At 42.7% G+C, this 21,549-nt stretch overlaps 3 protein-coding genes across 6 annotated transcripts in view; 1 reads left to right on the top strand and 2 right to left on the bottom strand.

Moving 5' to 3' along the window:
* Window positions 1-252: 252 nt before the first annotated feature.
* On the top strand, window positions 253-12,869 carry si:dkeyp-97b10.3 (uncharacterized). Its single transcript, XM_014214254.2, has 17 exons — window positions 253-768; window positions 4,351-4,382; window positions 5,943-5,966; window positions 6,241-6,312; window positions 6,412-6,435; window positions 6,580-6,615; window positions 6,773-6,820; window positions 7,047-7,090; window positions 7,221-7,273; window positions 7,385-7,862; window positions 8,699-8,824; window positions 9,667-9,802; window positions 9,876-9,923; window positions 10,083-10,154; window positions 10,264-10,429; window positions 10,631-10,752; window positions 11,078-12,869. Exons 1-17 carry the CDS (start codon window positions 719-721, stop codon window positions 11,104-11,106), a joined length of 1,560 nt encoding a protein of 519 aa, XP_014069729.2. The 5' UTR covers window positions 253-718; the 3' UTR covers window positions 11,107-12,869.
* Window positions 12,870-16,601: 3,732 nt separating this feature from the next.
* Window positions 16,602-18,371, bottom strand: LOC123724143 (uncharacterized). The gene is made up of 6 exons (XM_045687087.1): window positions 18,205-18,371; window positions 17,818-17,972; window positions 17,565-17,654; window positions 17,361-17,402; window positions 17,000-17,149; window positions 16,602-16,760 (listed from the first exon to the last, which is right to left on the bottom strand). Exons 1-6 carry the CDS (start codon window positions 18,224-18,226, stop codon window positions 16,620-16,622), a joined length of 600 nt encoding a protein of 199 aa, XP_045543043.1. The 5' UTR covers window positions 18,227-18,371; the 3' UTR covers window positions 16,602-16,619.
* Window positions 18,372-19,901: 1,530 nt separating this feature from the next.
* Window positions 19,902-21,549, bottom strand: part of LOC106612913 (schwannomin-interacting protein 1) — a 302,373-nt gene continuing 300,725 nt past the window's right edge. For all 4 annotated transcript variants that reach the window (XM_014214571.2, XM_014214572.2, XM_014214575.2 and 1 more), the window contains 2 exons: window positions 20,937-21,030; window positions 19,902-20,729 (listed from right to left, as the gene is read on the bottom strand). In XM_014214571.2, the coding sequence (XP_014070046.1) occupies window positions 20,678-20,729; window positions 20,937-21,030 (146 nt within the window). In that variant the 3' untranslated portion in view covers window positions 19,902-20,677. The remainder of the gene's footprint in view (window positions 20,730-20,936; window positions 21,031-21,549) is intronic.

The raw sequence follows: 21,549 nt of genomic DNA, 5'->3' as shown, positions 1-21,549 counted from the left end.
CAGTAGCCGTATTTGAGCATGAAAGCTGTAAACTTTAGTCATCTTTAATAATTTAAATAATATTGGCCGGCCAGATAATCTTCCTTATGGTACATATTTGATCCCCCCCATCGTAATCAGACAGTTGTCATGGATCAGCCTTGACGGGAAAGGAACCCAGAAGAGCCATGCGTCTTGTTTAGATGAAAAACCCAAACTAAAAGGCGGGATAATATACTCCTCCCACTGAGCAGTTTGTGAACACTTGTATTGCTCCAGGGCTGCGCTAGTGCAGCGATTTGTAAATCATTTGTAATTGTAGACAATGAGTCATCCATTGAAAACATGGTAGTAAGATCAGCATATTTTTTTCCTAAACTCAAATTTAGATTATCATTAGGTAAACTAGCCTATGTTACAAATGCTAAGCCTAAACCTACTATGGGAGAGTGTATTTGTTTGAGATCTCTGTTTTTGGCGAAATTACTTTGTACGTAAAATGATATTTGACCTATTGAATAGAAACAGTTTTGATTATGCGTACAAAAACATGTGTAAATCATAACAATGTCAAAGTGAACCACGAGGGCTGCGCTGAGTTTTACGTCGTCTTTAAGGTATAGTTTTAAAATGAGATGATTGCTGACAGAGATACAGGCAGGTGCTATAACGGAACCTCACGAAGGTGGCAAAACGACCAAAACAAAACCTAAAGTGAAAGTTCCTCAAAGGGCACATAATGGTGGCGAAGATGGCGAGCTGCGGAGCCACTTGTCACCTGGATGAAGGGTAAGCATCATAAATACATAGCAAAATAACGCCGAGGTTTAGAGCAGCCTATGATTGCATGAGGTTGCATTCACTGACAAAGGATACGCGCGGAAATGTTTTGTCTAATCCCGAAATAGCTGCTTTGTTGTTGCTTGCTACCCTCGCTGGATCTTAGTTCTCGATTTATAAAGAAACATTTAAGACCCCAAATAGTTGCAACCATGTAATTTGATGTAATTGAATACACAGATCCCAAAAAATGAAAGGAGGGGACGCCATGATCGCTTTGTAGAGCACATGATGCTCTGTTGACTGATCATAACACAAGCATGCCCATCGCCAAGCACTATGGCTATACCGCGATTTACATCTATAGAACGATGTTATTCTGTAGGCCTACCCAATGCAACAATAATGTTGGGTTTCTCAGTTAAAGCTTCTCTTTTAATTTGAAAGCAAAACCACTTGCATGTATCTAGCTTTGTTGGTATATGTATAGGAGTATATATGTACCAAAAGGTAGGTATAGATTAATCTTGAATTACATAGGCTATTGGGACTTTTTCCAGTGAAACTTAATAATCAAGGACATTTTTTTTTTTTTTTTTACCCATATCACTTTTATAACCACACGTGTTACTGCAATGGTGGTAATGTTTCGTACCGTAAAATGTAGTTGTATAAATGTAGAAAATGTTCTACATTGTCTCCTTCGTGTCGTAAATAATGAATAGTGTTTGTGTGATGAGTAACCATGAACCCGAGGGAAGTGAAACGTGAGAGATATGAATCGGGTGACTTGTATCCAAGGGGAACACTAGGCCTATCGTTCGTGTGGTTGTCTGGTTTCTATCACGCCAGAGGCTGCCTGAGAAACAAGACACGTTGGGCACCTTGCCACCATGCCACACCCTTTCGCCACTGACTGAAATAATCTGAGTTCAGGTTAGACAAGTCAACGCTCAGATCACTGAAGAGGTTTGAGTGTCACCGAAGTGCTGATTTATATAGATATTCTATTATACTGAACAAAAATGTAAATGCAACATGTAAAGTGTTGGTCCTATGTTTCATGAGCTGAAATAAAAGATCCCAGAAATGTCCATGCGCACAAAAAGCTAATTTCTCTAATTTTCTGCACAAATTTGTTTACATCCCTGTTAGTGTGCATTTCTCCATTACCAAGACAATCAATCCACCTGACAGGTGTGGCATATAAAGAAGCTGATTAAAAAGCATGATCATTACACAGGTTCACCTTGTGCTGGGGACAATTTAGTGGCCATTCTAAAATGTGCAGTTTTGTCACACAACACAATGCCTCAAGTTTTGAGTGAGTTTGCAATTGGCATGCTGACTGCAGGAATGTCCACCAGAGCTGTTGTCAGAGAATTGAATGTTAATTCCTCTACCATAAGCTGCCTCAAACGTAGTTTTAGAGAATTTGGCAGTACGTTCAACCGGCCTCACAACCACACACCATGTGTAACCACGCCAGCCCAGGACCTCCACACCTGGCTTCTTCACCTGTGGGATCGTCTGAGACCAGCCACCCGGACAGCTGATGAAACTGAGGAGTATTTCTGTTTGTAGTAAAGCCCTTTTGTGTGGAAAAACTAATTCTTATTGGCTGGGCTGGCTCCCAAGTGGATGGCCCTATGTGTAACCGATGTGAAATGGCTAGCTAGTTAGCGGTGGTGCGCGCTAATAGCGTTTCAATTGGTGATGTCACTCGCTCTGAGACCTGAAGTAGTTGTTCCCCTTGCTCCAATGCAAGGGCCGTGGCTTTTGTGGCGCGATGGGTAACGATGCTTTGTGGGTGTCAGTTGTTGATGTGTGCAGAGGGTCCCTGGGTCAAGCCCAGGTTGGGGAGAGGGACGGAAGCTACATATGCCACCCCAGGCCCACCTATGACTGCACCCTTGCCCAGTCATGTAAAATCTGTAGATTAAGGCCTAATTAATTTATTTCAGTTGACTGATTTCCTTATATGAACTGTAACTCAGTAAATCTTTGAAATTATTGCATGTTGCATATCTTTTTGTTCAGTATACTTAAAAAGAAAATGCACAATACCTGCAGAATATATGACCCCTCATAAAAGCATAACTTTTCCCCCCCAGACTTATTGACAGTTTCGTGTATCATTAATGCTGTTGCATTAATGGTGTATGATATGTTAACCTACTGAGGTGCGCAAGGCTGAATTGGAGCTGTTACATAAACTACAACACCAGCACTAACTGACTATTGCCTATCTCTTGTTCACAGGCTTTCAGTGTGTTCATGTTAGGCTGTAGGAAATATGCAAAAAACTGGTATGCACCACAGAGACAGAAGTGAGAGAGAAAAGGAAGGGGGAGTTGTTTTGTATGAACATGAGTGGGAGAGAAGTAAGAGATGGTGAGAGGCCAGGGTTGAATAGCGGGCAGAGATAAAGAAAGAGAGGGTAGAAAAATAATAGACAGAGAGGGCAGAGTACATGTGTGAATATGACTGCCATGGAAACGTATAACAATTGTGTTGTGATACAGAAACCTGTTGGCTGAACGAACATTGACCTTGAAAAGTAAACAGCCTTTCCTGTACATCTGCCTTGAGTACAGTGAGGATGAGGACCACTGGCTTATCAGGTTTCATTAAATCTTCGATACACAGTACTAGAAATAGCCTACAATTCAATCATTGTTTTAGGACCTTATCTGCAGTTACCATGCACAGTTATCATGATTCATTTACATTCTTAATATCAAAGAGGTCATGAAAACATGGCAACTTAGCAAAGTGTTTCTACTGTATTCCTCATCTCTTCTGGGGTAAAGCACTAAAGACTACACTTGAGTCAACTCTCGCTTTTGATCACCTAAAGGGCAGTATTTTTACGATCGAGAAAAATAAGAAAAAATACTGTTGACCTTGTTCCCTGCGCATGCTGAACGTGTTCTTCTTGAGAGGTTGGCACTATGACCAATGCACTTTCTATTATCACTAGCTCTACACTGAGCCCCTGGGCGGCAGGCGCACATAGACGTGTTCACACAAGTCACAGACTGAATCAACAAGTGGCACGCTTTGTCTGAGTCTGAGAGACAACTTCTGGATGATACACATTATTATGGGTTATATAAACTTGTAACACTGCTGACTACAAAACCCTTCCATATGATCAACTTTTGGTGTTCTCTGGTACTGTCTCTTTAAGAATTTACGGTTTAGAATCACAGGCACTATTATCGGCCAGTACCTTTCCATGGCTTTGCAGTACCAGCCGTGCAACATTAGTGTGTAAAACTGGGTCAGGATGTAGGGGGTGGGGATTCCACACCACACTGGAGGATGGGCTGGTGTCATGAATTTGAGATTTTGGCAGCCCTTTCTGTTTTTGTGCCTCAGTTGAATGAGCGTGTGAGTGTATATCAGAGAGAGGAAGTGCAGACACAGATGGGTCTGCAGCTGGACAGTTCAGCTCCACCCCCTCTCCTCCACACCCCTAATCCCCTCCCCCACTGGTCCATAAACTGAAGCTGTATTCTCTTAACTCCAGGATTTTGATAATGTCTTGGCATGCCCTTATCATTCCCTTTCTCTTTTAACCTACAGAGATGGAGACATCCCTGCCCCTGACCAGAAGGGTAAGCACCGTTCGATCTTGGTTTGTGCATGACATGTTTTGCTTTGTCTCATGTGGCAAAAAGTCTTGAATGAATGTAATCTGAAATGAGTCCAGCAGATGGCAGTCAACACCAGTAAAAAATATCTGTGTGTCTGGTGTATATTGGGCTGATTTAAAGCAGGCTGTCAGAGAGTAGACGGAGTGGATGTTAGATGAGGCAGATAGGAGGCATATGAGGACACATATGGAGGGAGGGAGGGAGAGAGAGCGACAGATGTATTTATTTTACCTTTATTTAACTAGGCAAGTCAGTTAGAACAAATTCTTATTTACCATGATGGTAAACTCTAACCCGGACGACGCTGGGCCAACTGTGCACCGCCCTATGGGACTCCCAATCACAGCCGGTTGTGATACAGCCTGGAATCGAACCAGGGTCTGTAGTGAAGCCTCTAGCAATGAGATGTAGTGCCTTAGACCGCTGCGCCACTTGGGAGCCCAAAGAGAGAGGAGAGAGAGACCTGGCTGGTTCTCAGTCTGAGGTGAGGCTCCTTGCCCCAGTAAGGGGCAAGGAGCCTCACCTGTCCTTTCTGGGGCAGGGAGCCTCACCTCCGACTGAGAACCAGCCAGGTCTCTCTCTCCTCTCTCTTTGGGCTTCTGAGTGGCGCAGCGGGGCTTCCTCTCTGCCAATGCCAGGCTCTCAGCAAGAAGGCCTATCCCACACTCACTCCTGCTGGGTACAGATAGCAAACAGTCCCCCTGCCCCTGGAGTCAAAACCATTTGCTTTTGAGAAATGGTTTCACCAAAGCTGTGTTGTATTCATTATGTATCTCATAGCTTATTTTCAAAGATGCATTACAAAATCCAACAAAAATCACAATTATGACCATTTGCATGTCAATTAATCATTACCCATAATCATCACAGCCCTACTTTAGATGCACTTACATTATGAAGCATACCAGTTAATAAGTCATTCTGAATTTCTGAATGAGAGTATCTGCTTCTGTAAATGACTAAAATGAAAGTGCAAACAGTTACAGCACTGACACAGGGGCCCTCAGCACTATACATAGGAAAACCACAGACATCACTGAATTACAATACGCTCATGTACATACTGTATACAGTGTGCATTCATATAAATTAGTGAGTAATCAGAGTGGAAGTTTCAGATGAGCAATGTAGTGTGACGTGAGTGAAGAGGGTTTACGCTGATGAGCTCATCAGAGTTAACTTAGTCACAGTTTGACAGCAGAAGTGTAACGTTTTGATAAGTCAGACAGTAAATAAGAGGCTCCAAAACGATAATGTATGACAATTTTCTCAGTAATATGCCTATGTTAGGGTAGACATGAGTAGAGACTCTCAGATCCCCCTTCTAGGTCTTGTCAGAAAGCTCTCAGGGGATGGGCTGGTGTCGTTTGGGGCTGGTCCTACAGAGGGCCAGTCCCCAGGGGTTACTGTAAACCTCTGCATTATGGGTAAAGTGGGGTGGAAAGATGGAGGGAGGAGAGTTCCTAATCCCATATTAACCCCTTACCCAAGACACCTCTAATGAAACTTCTGTTGTTCCAGGTAATCCAGACAACAGTGGCTCAGGTAGGCACACCGTTGCAGTATATTTCTATGTTCCTTGTATCAAAATCCTTATAGAAATCCCCACACACACAAACACACACATCGTCCTCTCTGTGAACACTACTCAAACAGAACTCTAATGGTCTCTGAACTGCTTTAGGCCTATAGAACCCCCCCCAAGTCATTTTTGAACTACCAATCAATTTCCCTCACCCCTCTCTGTTTGAAAGTACATTTAGAATGAGAAAGTTTTGAAAGTTCATCCCTCCATGTCTTATGGATTTTTTTCTGACAGACAATGCAGGGACATCTACAGAGGAGAGTTCTGAAGAAGAGGAGGAGGAGGAGGAGGAGGAGGAGGATTCTGGTGAGCGGCTGCTAGAGCACAAAATCTCTCCATCACAGTATGAATCTTCAGGCTTTATCCCATCCTCTAACATAACCTTCTCTTATTGTCTTTCGCCAGACCGCTCTGCTGAGAAAGGAGGAGGTGAGAAAAACACAGCCTCATTCTCTCAGCTTAATCAAAAATAATTTCCAAACGGTGACGATACATGGTCACACCAGCACCTGGCTTGTTTGGATTTTTTTTTTTTTTTTATAATTGTATTCTTTTTTTGGCTTGTCCCAACAGAATCGGAGGAACCTGACGTTGAGGAGTCCTGTAATGGTGAGTGGGAACTATAGCACAATGCCTTAGAGTACACCTGCTTCATGGTGCCTCTGTAATACAGATGAATAGGCTCTTTCACCTCAGAATGACCTGAGTAGAATGCTTGCTCCTCTCCCCCAACGTCCTTCATGGAGAGTAACGTCTCTCTCCGCAGAATCGGAGTCGGCTCCTCAAGCTGATGCAGAGGTTTCCCTTGCTAAAGGTATCCTCAGTTTAACAAAAGTCATTCTACTATCAAGTGTTTAGCTTCTTCCACTTAAGGCCTAACTATTGTAGACAAAGGAGATTGTAATGGTTGAAAGGCTAGAGAGAGGATATTTGGGTTCATTCATAGGTTAATGAAAATGTGTCTGCAAATCAAAGTCTGAGAGGTAGAGTATTCCCCAAGAGGGAGTGCCTAGTTTGACCGTTGACCTCTCCTTTGTCAGATGTGCCCTCCAAGACATGTGAAAAATGCAAGGCTGTCCAGCAGGTGAGCACATTTTTTGGATTGTGGAATTGAATGGTAATTGTGTAATAAAGCTTCAGAGACGTACAGTATGGCTGTAGACTCACTAGAGGAACAGGGGCTAATCTTAGGACCATGTCTGTTTCTCAATCAGAGTCAAGGCAATGATCTGGTTACTCCTAGGAAGATCTCTAAAGGACGCCTACAGTGAGTGTACCTCTTCTACCTGTAGCCTTGTTCCATCTCTTTCTCACTCAGCCTCTCCTACTCTCGCTCTTTTTTCCTCCATCTCTAAATCTCTCTGGTTCTGTGTGTCAGGGTGCAGCTGGAGGGAGAGGGGGCATATCAGTGCTCCGTCACCGGCCTGGTGTTTGAGGTGTCGGGGAGAGTCCTGATCCGCTACTCGGTCCTGTCCTGGTCCAAGTTCGGCATGTTCCTCGGGGACTCCTGGAGGTTCGCTGGGCCCATCTTCAACGTGGACTGTGTCAACAGCCCCTCGTCCATCCTCACCTCCATCCAGTTCCCTCACTCCCTCTGCCTCGCTGACCCCGACAGTGAAATGACCTTCAGTGTCCTGCATATGAAGGACAGCTGTCCGGTGATCGAGCCCTCGGTAGACCACTCTGGCAGCCATGTAAAGTGGCGTGTGTCGTCCCTGTCCCCGGTGGGGCCCATTGTCCAGAGCAGCAAGCCTGTAGAGCACCACGGGGTGGTCCTGGTGTATAAGGAACTGGCTCTGAACAACTCCTACTCCTTTCGCATCTACCTGGCCACCAACAACTCCTCCGACATTAAGGTGAGATGGACACAGGGTGGGTGTGGATCATTACTGTAGCATGTTACTGAGTCAGAGCAAAGAGGTGAACACGGTCAGACAGATTGTAATGCCCACTGGCCTGACTTCCTGGCACTCTGTGCCTCTCTCACTATGGTCTCTACTGAGGGAAGTCACATTGGAAGTCTGCGGTGTGTGTGTGCGCGTGCGTGGTGATCAAGATGAGTTCATTTGTCACTGTATCAGGGCATTGGTGCGTATTAATGAACACAAATGATTGTGTATTGATTTGTGTATCTGTATCTAGGAACAACTCCGATGGAAACCCCAATCCTAATACATTAAATCTGAAGCTAGCCCAGTGGGCAACACTGGTTAAAATGACAATGTTTCGCCAACTGGTAGGGTTAGATTGGGATAGTAACACCATGTTATATCAAATACAGACCACAGTGAATTCTTTGGTCACGTCACCTAGTTCCTGAAATGTGGTTTAAGCTCTGGTAGTGTGTAGTAGTATCAGTGGTGAGGGAAATGACTGAGCTCAACAGAGACCCACATTAGAGCACTCAGCTTCAGAACAGCCCATTTAACCCTACCTTACTGGCCAGGGAAAGGAGTTGTTGACCGTTAGTCAACAATGAGAAAGATCATCCCATCACACACCAAACTGACTATGGAAAGCATCTCCCTCAACCAGCTCCCAGGTTTCCTGACCAGGGAATAGACCCCCCCCCCCCCATTATTGGAATCCATCACTTACCTACAGTATGGTAAATCACTGGTTCTCTTCTATCTATTCCTCTATTTTACTGTCTCTTTGCCTCTTTCTCCCCCTCTACCACCCCTCACTCCAGGACATAGGGAAGGAGGTGCGTTGCTCCAAGAGGCGTTACCTGAAGGTAGAGAAGCCACCCACCTGTAAGCTGGATGAGAGTAGGTACCGCCTCATGAGTGAACCAGAGGGAGACATCAGCCCTGCGGTGAGGGTTCATTCACCAATTACTGCATAACCAGTAAGCACTGACCTATGTACTGTCCACTGAGTGTACAAAACATTAAGAACACCTTCCTAATATTGAGTTGTACCCCCTTTTGCCCTCAGAACAGCCTCAATTCGTCGGGGCATGGACTCTACAAGGTGTCAAAGTATTCCACAGGGATGTTGGCCCATGTTGATTCCAATGCTTCCCACAGTTGTGTCAAGTTGGCTGGATGTTCTTTGGGTAGTGGACCATTCTTGATACACACGGGAAACTGTTGAGCATGAAAAACCCAGTAGCGTTGCAGTTCTCAACACAAACTGGTGTGCCTGGCACCTACAACCATACCCTGTTCAAAGGCACTTCATTCTTTTGTCTTGCTCATTGACCCTCTGAATGGCACACATACACAACCCATGCCTATTGTCTCAAGGCTTAAAAATCCTTCTTCAACCTGTCTCCTCCCCTTCATCTACACTGATTTTAGTAGATTTTGTTAACTCAAACTGACACAACGACAAGGTTCCAGTTGAACAACTTTTATTTCTATGTATTTTCACAGTACATAGTCGCCATCACACTCAGGCCAGGTCCATCTCCAAAGAGACTGCTGCGCAAGCGTACTAATAACAGAGTGATAGCACCGTAATAACAGAAATATAGGGATACTTAAAACATGTATTTAACAGCTGACATCAATAAGGGATAACAGCTTTCACCTGGATTCACCTGGTCAGTCTATGTCATGGAAAGAGCAGGTGTTCTTAATGTTTTGTATACTTAGTGTATGTATGTACTATGTGTGTGTATTCATATGTCTGTGTGTGTGTGGTGTCCTGCAGGACTTGCCGTTCACGCTGGCCGTGACTAAATTGAAGGGATATTTTGAGGCGTTCTTTGAGCAGCCCCCTCCCTTCAAGCTCTCCCTCATAGAGACAGAGTCCGACCAGACTGTGTGGTCAGCCACCATCAGAGAAGGTACGTACACACCTGTCTTGTCTGTAATGTGTTGTGAGTGAAGGTGCAGGACATTCATTTGTCTTCCTCTCAGGTGACTGTGTGGACAATGCAGTTGAAAAACCAAGGAAACGGACAGATAGTAAGTTTGTCATTTTTGTTTGCCCCCTCTCAATATTGGCATCAATAGTTCACTTTATTCCAGTGTATGTTCTAGATATCTACTTGTCTGTACACAAGCAATTTTCATCCATCATTAAAAGTAGCTTTTGATTGACAGTGATTTTCTCCTCTTCTGTAGGCAGGAAGAGAAGCACCAGCACATCAGAGGAAGAGATGACCAATAAGAGACCTCGATGCGCAGATGAGTCAGGTGATGGTTTGAACACATCCAATGTGTCATTTGCTGTTATTACTGTGGCCTTATTCATGTTGAGTTGCTGTTCAGAATTAAAAGTCTGACGTTCCTCTGTTGTCCCCAGACGGAGTGCGGACAGTGCAGGTCCCAGACGTGTTGTCCAAGCAGCTGATGCAGGTGGCTAAGCGGCTGGGGAAGGAGTGGAAGCAGGTGGCTATCGGTTGCCTGGACCTGTCCTCCAAAGAGCTGGACGATATTCAGGCCAGTGAGGAGGATGTCATCATGCAGAGGTACAGTAGATAGATATAGTATCTGCACCCTTAAAACTCAACTTTATATTACTTGCCAGCCATTATTTTTGGGGTTTCTAATTGAAGCATTCCTTGCATAACCAATTATACAATAATTGTACAATAACCTACTTTCTTTTCATATTTTTGGTGAAGATTTATTTTTTAGATAATGTGACCTCCGTTTGTCTTGTGTTTCAGGTTTAAGGTATTGGAGCGCTGGAAGACTAGCAGACCAAAGGGTCAAGCCACTGTCGCTCACCTCTTGAGGAGCCTACAGGAGTTGGATGACCTGCCCAATGAGGTCCACCAGACACTGCAAGGTTAGAGACACACCAGTGGAGGCTGCTGCGGGGAGAACAGCTCATAATATTGGCTGGAATAGAGCAAATGGAATGGCATCAAATACATGGAAACTATGTGTTTGATGTATTTGATACCATTCCACCTATTCCGCTCCAGCCATTACCACGAGCCCATCCTCCCCAATTAAGGTGCCACCATCCTCCTGTGAGACACATTAGACTAGAGCCACGCACACTCACTGACCTGTCTGCACACACACATTTGTACTCATGCTTGTCTCCTAACTTACACCAATTTCTGTCTCTCTTTCTGTCTGTCTGTCTCTGTCTGTGTTCTCTTCAGATATGATGGACAATAAAGCTGCCAAATGACATATCTTTAGCCTCCCTAGGTCCCTGCCTTTCCGCAGCCCTGTCGTCAATAAGACAGAGAGACAATGGGTGAGAGACGTTTGAACTCTTGACTTGAAGACAGAAATCTCTCTACTTTATGCTGTATGGCTGGGGTACTCAACTCTTACCTTATGAGGTCCGGAGCCGTCTGGTTTTCTGTTCTACCTGATCATTAATTGCACACACCTGGTGACTCACGTTTAAATCAGTCCCTGATTAGAGGGGAACAGTGACAAAATTCAGTGGAACTGGCTTCAAGGTTCAGAGTTGAGTTTGAGGGCTGTATGGAGTAGGATTAATGTTTTCTCTAGACCAGATATGGGAAACTCCAGTCCTCAGGGGCGTGATTGGTGACACACTTTCCCCCCATCCCTAGCAAATACAGCTGATTAAACTAATTGCATTCTAAATGGAAGATCATAATTAGTTGATTATTGGAGTCCGGTGTGTTAGCTCAGGCAAAAGTGTGACACCAATCCAGCCCCTGAGGACTGGAGTTGCCTGTCCTTGCTCTAGAGGCTGATCTAAGGTCAGCTTTGCATACCTCCTTCATAAATTGAGGATTTGAGGAGGGTACATTGATCCTAGATCAGAAGCATTATGTGTCCCGGCACCCCAGCCTAGCACTGTCACCCCCTCTCAGCCCAAGACAATTGCCTTCAACTGAAATGTTTGATTCCTGCAGACCTGGATGCTGGATCTAGAGAACTTTGTGCCCCACCTAGTAGTGATTAGTAGTGGGAAACCCTGGCTTTTCACCCCTCCCGTTCTCTCAGGATTACAACAGGAGTTCAACAAAGACAATTTCACCAAAGCCTTTAATCTTGAAGGGTCATTCTCTTAGATGTTCACAAATGGTCCATTACCCTAGAATAATGCAGAGAGGTACCTGAAGCTGTACCCCAAACAGCCAGGAGCTAATGCTATGACCCGCGGAGCAGAGAAGACTTGTAATGTCATAGATGAGCTCTGGGAAATAGGTAGCTAAAGTGTAGCCAGTAACAGACATGGTGCTGCAGTATGGAAACTGCTGACAAACTTATGGGGAGTTGTATATTTTGTATTTTGATATGTCATTCAAGGCATTACCACTTACTTAATCATGGAATTGGACCAACTACTCAAGGAGTGTAGCTGTACTTTTTATACTGTGTACATATTTTCTCTGTATTTAAACTATGCTGTGATTGTTTTTATTTTTGTACAGTTTGTGTTTGTTAGTTTTTATGTGTGATGACCAAATTGAGCCTGTCAAACTTAGTGGTGATAGCTAAGCTTCATCTCAGAGAAAAGATTGGTCATATTTACTTTTGTTTAGCCTGAATCGGGTCCATTCTGTAGCCTGGAAATCACGCTCAGTGCATTTGAACATGGTGGGATTGAATGAATTCCAGAAACCACTCATTTAGGAGAGTAACTCATTTTAAACACCTTTCAAAAGGGATGTCACTGTTGCCGATACTGGGACCCAAATACCTCAGGGAGAGTAACAACAATTAACTGTTGAAATTATGAATGGGAAAACCACAAGTCAAGTGGTAAATTGGGTATTGGATGACATTTGCAAGTGTGTACATATGTTTACACTCAGAGTGATCTCTCAAAGTCCATCATTTAATATTCCAGTCCTTACATGTGCACTTCTATAATGTTACACTTCAGGTATGGGCCTTCGTAGGGCTCTGTGTACGGTGCCTAAGATTACAAATCTTGGACTGAATAAAATCTTTTTTTTTTGGAAAGTTGAATTTCATTTATTTCATTGCAAATAGTTTTCAGCTAGTAGAGGTAGGCCTACTGCTTGGAGGTCTTCATGACTGTTAGTAAACACAAATGTATCATTAAGTCATAGCCTACAGGTTCAGTGGCCTTTACAGAATTGCTTGACTAATAATGACCATGCCAAGTTGGGAACCAACAGGACCCTGAACAGCTTCCACCCCCAAGCTATAAGACTGCTAAATAGTTAACCAATAGCCAGGAATATCTGCATTTGCCCTTTTTGCACTAACATGACATACACTGCTGTTGTTTTATCTATCCTGTTGCCTAGTCACTTTATCCCTACCTATATGTACATATTTACCTCAATTACCTTGTACCCCTTCACATTGACTATGTACTTGTTCCTTGTGTTATTTTTCTATTCATTTTTCAAAAATACATTCTCTGCATTGTTAGAAAGGGCCCATTGTCACGTTCGTCGTAAGGATTAGACCAAAACGCAGCGGGAATGTGAATACTCATCTTCTTTATTCAGAAGAAAACCAAAATAAACACTTAATACAAAACAACGACGAGAAACCAGTCCTGTGAGACATACAGCTACACATGGAACAACTACCCACAAAAACCCATGAAAAAACACCCCTACTAAATAGGACCTTCAATTAGAGGCAACGAGGAACAGCTGCCTCCAATTGAAGGTCAACCCAATAAACTAAACATAGAAATAGAAAAACTAGAACGAACATAAACAAAAAAAAAAACGAAACACATAAAACAAACACCCCCTGCCACGTCCTGACCAAACTACAATAACAAATAACCCCTTTACATAAACATGTGACAAATAAAATGTGATTTGATTATTATTTAATTTCCAACTGGTGTTAAGTAAAAATACCCAGAAGTACTACTTAAGTAGTTTTCTTGGGTATCTGTACTTTACTATTTATATTTTTGACAACTTTTACTTCACTACATTCCTAAAGAAAATAATGTACTTTTTTTACTCCCATGCATTTTCACAAACACCCAAAAGTACTCCTTACATTTCAAATGCTCAGGCAGGACAGCAATATAATCCAATTCATGCACCTATCAATATAATGCGTTGTAATCCCGACTGCCTCTGATCTTGCAGACTCACTAAGCACAAATAAGCTGTTTGGAAATGTTGTCTGAGTGAATTGAGTGTGCCCCTGGCTACCCATAAATAAATAAAAACCAAGAAAATTGTGCCATCTGATTTGCATAATATAAGGGATTTGTATAGCATTTACTTGTACTTTTTACTTTTACTCAAGTATGACAATTGAGTCATTTTTCCACCACTATACTTAAGTACATTTCAAGCCAGATACTTTGACTTTTACTCAAATCGTATTTTACTGAGTGACTTTCACTTTTACTTGATTCATTTTCTGTTAAGGTATCTTTACTTTAATTCATGTATGACAATTGAGTACTTTTTCCACCACTGGACCTTGCCTATTTTTGCATTCCTTTAGTTATTTAACCATATAAATATTACGAAGAATCATTTTAGTTCTACGGTAATAACCATAGAAATAGAATCCCGAGAAGGGGCTTATGTAGACTGGTAAACTCATGGGTACACTCCATATGGCTGGTATTGTGATGCAACAAATTGGCAAATTGGAATGTTCTATCGACTGCTGCTGGATTGCCATGGTAATGTAGAATGCTCATTGAAATGATGCTAAGTGATGTGGTTTACAATCAAGTTGTCATCTGAACCTAGGGTTATAAAAGCACCCTGACCAGTATTACCGAAATATCCGCAACTATAGATATCACAAAGATCCCGGTACTGCCCGGAACACTGAAAACGAAGGTAAATACTGACCAGGATGCAGCGCAAAAATGACAATCGCAGGACCTCGGGACATGAGCTGCGGCCAATGGTGGGTGAACCCTCCCTGGACCCGTCAAGACTTTCCCAGGTCCCGGCAGACTGGACCCGCGAGACATCCGGAGACGTGTGGGAGGATGAGGGTGGGCAGCTCATTATTACACCTGTCGGTCGCTCACGAACTGCGGGCAGATGGCTGAAATCAAAGTCCGGCTGGGATGATTGCGCCCTGAATGACTCCATTCACACGGTGTCGCAGTTGACTAATGGGCACGATGATAACAAGGACTCTTGCCATCCTCAGGGAGACACTGTAGATGGGACAGAAATGTTCACATCACCTGAGCCGGATGTGGACGACAAGAGCGACCTAACAGCCAAATTCACATACACCAAGAACCTGTACGCTACGGAAGCCGCGGCTGCTGAGCTCGCCCAAGAGATAGCCGAGGAGAGGAACGAAGCTCTGCGTAAAGAAAACGTTGGCCTGAAGAACCGGATGAGAAGCCTGACGAGCTCCGTGGAAGACATGGACACCCTGGAGGACATGGTCCTGGAGATGCGCAAATCCCTGGAGGAGAGCAACAGCACCACTGCACGGTTGGAGACTCGACGTCTGCAGCTCCAACAGCAGAATGACGCCTTCAGGGATAAGATTGAAAGTCTGAACGGTGACCTGTCCACCCTTATGCACGAGAGAGCGGAGGATAGGGTGAAGTTGCGGGATCTGAACCGCTGCATCGGCCTGTTGCAGTCCCAGGTCGATGTGGGCCGAATCACTTTTCTTCACAGGGAGGAGTTGATCCAGATGAAAACTTCCCTTATCGAGGAGATGCAAAGCTCCTTGGCCGAAAGCACATCCCGCGTCCTGGAGTTTCAGGAAATGGTGCAGGACTTGGAGGAGCAAATCGCAGAAGCCAGGAACGCTGGTAAAGAACATGAGATGACAGTTAACAGTTCCATTGCGCGCGGGAAAATTGCCTATTCCTTCGCTGAGGAACTTGCGCAATGTAACATGAACTCTGTTGATGAAGAGATAAGTGAGGAGAAAGTGGAGGTTTCAACCACTCCGACCCAGAGCTGGGTGATGAGAAGACTGCTCGGGGGGCTACAGAAGGTAGTCTACCAAGCAAGGATTTTCGCCCTGGGCGGCATGGTTTCATTATGCGTAATGGCCGCCAGTGTGCCCACATGCCAAATTGGACATGGGGTTCCATGTGGAGACCTGCTTGAAGATGCAAAAAATGAATTTTTCAAGTCTTATGCGACTATTAATCACACTGCTCTCCCTCCCGTCTGAATGATATTATATTTCAACATGTTCCATAAAGATACGTTTTTTAAATTTTATTTACCACAAACAAAAACGTATTTAGCCTACTCATGGGTAGAATGTTTAAACCTACAGAGCAACACATACAACATAGCTAACATTAACACAAGCAGTCTCGGTAAGCTTGTAATAAATACTTTATTATAAATATTCCAATAAATAACATCAATAACACATTGTTAAATAAATACATATATTTCATACATCAAATAAATAATATTGCATTCATCAAGTAAATAAATCCCAGGAATAAATAAATAGTTTGAACAACATGATGTTCATTGATGAGCTTTGAACTAAACCTACTGTCATTTAGCACTGACTGAGCCAAAAGGAGTTTAGCTACCTTTATGTCCTGCTCATTTTTTCATACACAGTGTAGTGCAGTATTCAACAGTTATGATGACAAAGTAGTTGATGATGATGTTGTCTGATGATGAAGATAACAATCAGTGTTGCTGATGATGAACTTGTTACAGTTGTAGGTGATGATGATGATGATTGTCAATACTTGTTATAGTTGATGATGATGAGGAATCGGATGGTGTTGAAGATGAGGGTTTACTTCCTGTGGTCCCCAGCAGAGATGTATCCCATGGCTCTGCTGATGGTGATGACCCGGAGGTGGAAGCCCTTCAGTACCTTACACAGATGGACCCTCTGGTCCACAGGGTCACCACTAGTCAGCTTAGGGTCTGCAACCTGCAGGGCAAAAGGAAACAAAACTTAACTTGATAAAAATGCAAACTTTAAGTCCATAGTTGTGAATGCCTATTAGCAGTGACATTTGTACTGTCTCAAACACAGAGGAACACATTTTTGTGTACAGTTTTGCAATTGTCTACATGAGGTTGTTGTCATTAGAAAACTGTATCAAAAGAAAAAGAAACATGCAGGGAAGGAAGGAATGTTTTCTGTATAAAAAAGAAAAATCGAATTACCTGTGAGGAAGACACCCATTGTGTGGATGGACAAATATTTAGTAGGTTCTGGGTGTCCTGGGCAGTGGAGCTGAGGTCGGCCTGTTTGTAAGCCTGTAGTGAGGCAGCATAATGTTCTAGGTCTATTCGGATGTTCCTCAGACACTCACTCTGTCAGAAGAAACCATCAAAATGGACAGAGATCAGCCAATCAGACATATAGGAAGCAGTGAAATGGGTGAGGTAATGGGTGAATTATGTGAAATGCAGTCACTATTAAATCTATAGACTGTCTAAAGATCTAACTATTTATTTTTATATCTGTGGATTTAAATAGCATTCCCTAAACAAGTATGCAATATTGTAAGAACACAATAGTTACCTCACTGAATGTGGTGTTCCGTTGACCAGAGCATCTTGTGTTCTGAGGAAATACAACAAAATGATGCATCAATAGACTGATTAATATCACTATACTGTAAATCCGAAGTATTATTTAAATTACTTCATAAAATGCAGAGAAATTATATATTTTTTAACGAATTATGGTAATATGAATGTAGAAAATGACTGTTGTGTGACTTACCGTGTTGGGTTCGCAGGCTAGGACTGTCTGGGTCTTACTGTTTACCTCTACGCGCTGCTCCGAGCAGTTTAAACCGCCAAACAGGTTTTCCTATGAAGGGAAAATGATTCAATTAGTAAGTGGATACATTAATCACAAACTGTGTGAACTAACTGTAAGCCTATCAAAGATACAGACTGACTGACTGACTGAATTAGGGATACATTAGATTTTAATAAAAAGTTCAAAGGAATTTGTTATAACGGTCACTTACGTTGTCCAGGAGCTTTCTAACGTTCTTGACGAGCTCTCTGGAGAGGTCAGCGCACTGCGAGCATTTCTCAGAGTCTAAACTCCGCGGCGTGCGCATTGGGGTTCCCATAGAGACTTGGCAGGACAACGCGAGCAGCAGCACACAGCTGGCAAGGTCTGTGTGGAGGGAGGACACAATCTGTCAGTCAGCACCAACCAATGTATCACCCCAATAATCCTCTAAACAAACCAATGATAAAAACACCCCGGAAAATGTAATTATTTAACTCCAATTTCAAATCAATAAATTAAAATGGAAGACTATGTAAAGTTTGAGGCATATCATTTCACAAGGTTAGTTGATCAAAAACCCACAATAACATTAGGTGCAAATGAAATGAATACTCACATAAATAAAAGTTTGGCAGCATGATTCTGAGATCTTTGACTCAGGTTTGGCGTAAACTGATAGGTGTCACCTTTACTTCATCTGATCATTATATAGCCATGTAGCGCTCCTAGAGGGAATTCCCTGGCCACGTTAAAACACTAAGCACATACAGCACAACATCAAGCACCACCGAAATGAAAGTGACGCGACAGTCGTGTAATTTCCGGATTCAGGCCCTCGTTTCGATTTGCATGAGTCGGCTCACGAGGAAACCAATGCCTAGAAATGAAAAATACAATACATATATTTTTTTACATTATAGTTAAAGTATTGCAATAAAACCATATAACTGAGAGTCACATTCTCCCACTGATTGTGGGTAGCATCTCACTGCGTAGCCCAATTCTATCCAGAAAACCTGCAGCACCGATTGCCAGAAAACTACGTGAGACATGCATGCATTCCGATCTCAATGTTTCATTTTTGATGCTTATTTTCTCTAGCCTATGTAATTGTCAAAAATAGACAGATGACACAAAGAATAATGTTAGAAACGTTTTCTAAATGTTTTTGCTGTAGGCCTAGAGCTATTGTGGGTGGGTAGTAAGTAGCCTTTAGCCTGCTTTGGCTTTATCCTCTTCTTTAGAAGGCTGGTTGTCTTAAACGACATTCATAGTTGTTTCTGCAAAGCTTTACATGCTTTTAATTGTGCATCATAAACATACATTTCGTATGAACGAAAAACAATGTAAATATGAAACAGGTTTAATTTCTCAATGTTTGATTGACCCACAGGGGTCAGAATAAAGTGGAACTTCCACCAATTCAGTACCTTTTGAGAAGTAACTTGTAAACAAAAAAACGACTTAAGATTTCACCTAATTTGTATATTCTTCCATTTGTATGTTTTTTCATCTCAAGAGATAAAAAAAAAGGTGCCAAAGTGACATGGTTGACCATAAAAGGGTTGAGGATTTCATCTTAAATCAGGCATAAATCCCCCTGTGACAGTGGCATTGGGGCGGACTAGTACGAAAATGTATGCACTCATTAAGTCACTCTGGATAGTCTGCTAAATGACTAAATTGTAATGGGATTGCCAATGACCCCTGCACACCCACACAATTTGAACCCTGGCATTTTGAATGTCTACCATTGGCCTGTTTAGTGAAGAAAGTACTCCTCTTCTTGTAAAGACTGACTCTCACTGGGCCTGTAGAAAGAGAGTGGCCATGGTGTGACAATCTGCAGGGGAGAGTTTCACAGAAGTGGATGATACTTGTGGTTGTGACCATTGATATATCAGACCTTTCAAAACCACAATCACAGTAAAGCGCAGAGCTAGTTTAGGCCTAAGGCTTAACATCAGCTACTCTTTAAAATAAGGTGACTGTTTCTGGAAAAATATTATAATAGAAAAACATATGCATCCTTCATACTGTTGTTGCCTCTGAATAAACGATTCAGTGGAGGGATCAGCTTTTCTCTTCCCAGGTGGCAGTGATGTTGGTATGGTTATCAATGTATAAATTATTTCCAAAATCCTGCAATGCGCTTGTCAGTACTAGTATTACATAATTATAAAATAGTTATAAATGTACTGTTGATGTACTGTGTTTTTGCCATATGGACATACAGTATGTACTTATAATATTTACAATAACATGTCCATCTCTGTCCACTTTTCTTTACAGACTGCACACCAAACCACAACATATGAAACAAAGTTTATTTTTTATTTTACATATCTGTACATAAACATTTCTTCCCTCAAATAAAAATTCTGAATACAATAGGATGAAAATGATATTAACACATTTATTCCTTTCATTTAAAGTGTCAGAAAATCAACATTCACAAAATGTTGAAGACCGATCAGAGTGAGCGTATTACCAAAAGCTACAACTCCACTACAAGGCAGGCATGTTACCTTTACACTCTTTTAGCACCTTCAAATAAACATTTCTCAGTTGAAAACTACCATTTGTGCAGAATAAAAAGAGGTCAACTTTGAAATACTTAAAAATTACCTTCCAACTTAAAATGGTTTGAAATTAGTCTTCATAGTTTTATACAATGTTTTTATCTTACATTTTTTTTTACTGACTTTCTACTAATTTCTCACTATTATTTATTTATTTCTCCACCATTTTGTATTGACAGTTATAATTTAGTGGCGAATGTAAAAAGTTAAAAATAAACAATAGCGAAGCAAGGCCGATCACTGCACAGGAAGCCGGGACAGTATCCATGACAACACACAATCAGTTTCCTCTTCTCCCAGGAAGCAGGAAATGCTCTGTCTTTAGCGCTGGGACAACCACAGAAGCAAATGAAAGGGTGGCCTTTCTCTGGCTGCTGCCACCATGGGAGAGGGTGAGAGGGGCAGGCAGTGGGGGTGCAGCGAGAGACATGGGGCAGGGCACGGGGACCAAAGTGGGGCAGGGGTGGAGTAAAGGGATGGGAAGGGTGCGAGGTTGGGTGGGGTGTCTCATTTGGATGGTGTCTTCTCAGCCATGTGTTTCTGCTGGCTCTCAGCATGCCTGAGTAAAAACAAAATGATGATTAGACAAACTGTTCTTTATCAGCTGCTGCTGTATGAAAATCATGCAAATGTATCACACTGCTAAACGTCTGTCCCAAAGACAGAGTTCCCCCAATCATTCCTGGCCTGTTTGCGGTCATAGCCCAGGAGGCTGTGTGTGTGTGTCTCTCAGTGTGTGTGTGTGTGTGTTAGCAAGCATCACCACCTGGTCAGGTCCTCTATGTCCACCAGCATGGCATCCTGCTCCATGTGCAGTTCATCCCTGATCAGCAGCAGCTGCACCAGCTCCTCATTCAGACCTGGAGAAGACAAACATCAGAACAACGGTAGAAAACCAACACCATTAGAACACTAACATACACCAGGGGCTGGATTCAATCCATATCGCGGTAGTATCGCGGAAGATCTGCATTAAAATGTAAAGGTTATTTATGATTGAGCCGACATATGCAGTGGTTACCGTGAATGCAGTTTCCGCAAACGCGGGAACATTGCCTTTATATATAATTTCAAACAAGCTATAACACGGATCTTCCGGCGATACTTCTGTAATACGGGTTGAATCCAGCCCCAAGTCATATGAGACACAGATTTCAAATGGAGCATATTTTTAAACCATGCCAGTAAAAGACAAGATTCTATAGCAACATTTTTGTGGGGGATTTTTTTTGCCTTCTGTGTAAGGTGAGGTATTGTTCATCTTTCACTAGTATCGTCACACATGCATCCAACTTACATTGTCTGAAATGACTTTCAATATGAAAGATACCCTAACTAACAGTGTGTGCGAGTGCGCACGTGTGTGTATCCTCGTGGGG

Source organism: Salmo salar, chromosome ssa09, assembly GCF_905237065.1.
Source record: "Salmo salar chromosome ssa09, Ssal_v3.1, whole genome shotgun sequence".
Lineage (NCBI taxonomy): Eukaryota > Metazoa > Chordata > Actinopteri > Salmoniformes > Salmonidae > Salmo > Salmo salar.
Note: the sequence above shows the minus strand (reverse complement) of the source record. Positions and strands in the feature narration are given on the sequence as shown.

What these genes read in the sequence shown, in the direction of transcription:
- LOC123724143 (XM_045687087.1), bottom strand. Translation starts at nt 18,226, where the DNA reads ATGCTGCCAAACTTTTATTTAT. An exon ending in TTAGAAAGCTCCTGGACAAC is followed by an intron (nt 17,655 to 17,817) that starts GTAAGTGACCGT and finishes TTCCCTTCATAG; the next exon opens with GAAAACCTGTTTGGCGGTTT. An exon ending in AATGGGTGTCTTCCTCACAG is followed by an intron (nt 16,761 to 16,999) that starts GTAATTCGATTT and finishes TTTGCCCTGCAG; the next exon opens with GTTGCAGACCCTAAGCTGAC.
- si:dkeyp-97b10.3 (XM_014214254.2), top strand. Translation starts at nt 719, where the DNA reads ATGGTGGCGAAGATGGCGAGCTGCGGAGCCACTTGTCACCTGGATGAA. An exon ending in GTCAGCCACCATCAGAGAAG is followed by an intron (nt 9,803 to 9,875) that starts GTACGTACACAC and finishes TCTTCCTCTCAG; the next exon opens with GTGACTGTGTGGACAATGCA. An exon ending in GGTCCACCAGACACTGCAAG is followed by an intron (nt 10,753 to 11,077) that starts GTTAGAGACACA and finishes TGTTCTCTTCAG; the next exon opens with ATATGATGGACAATAAAGCT.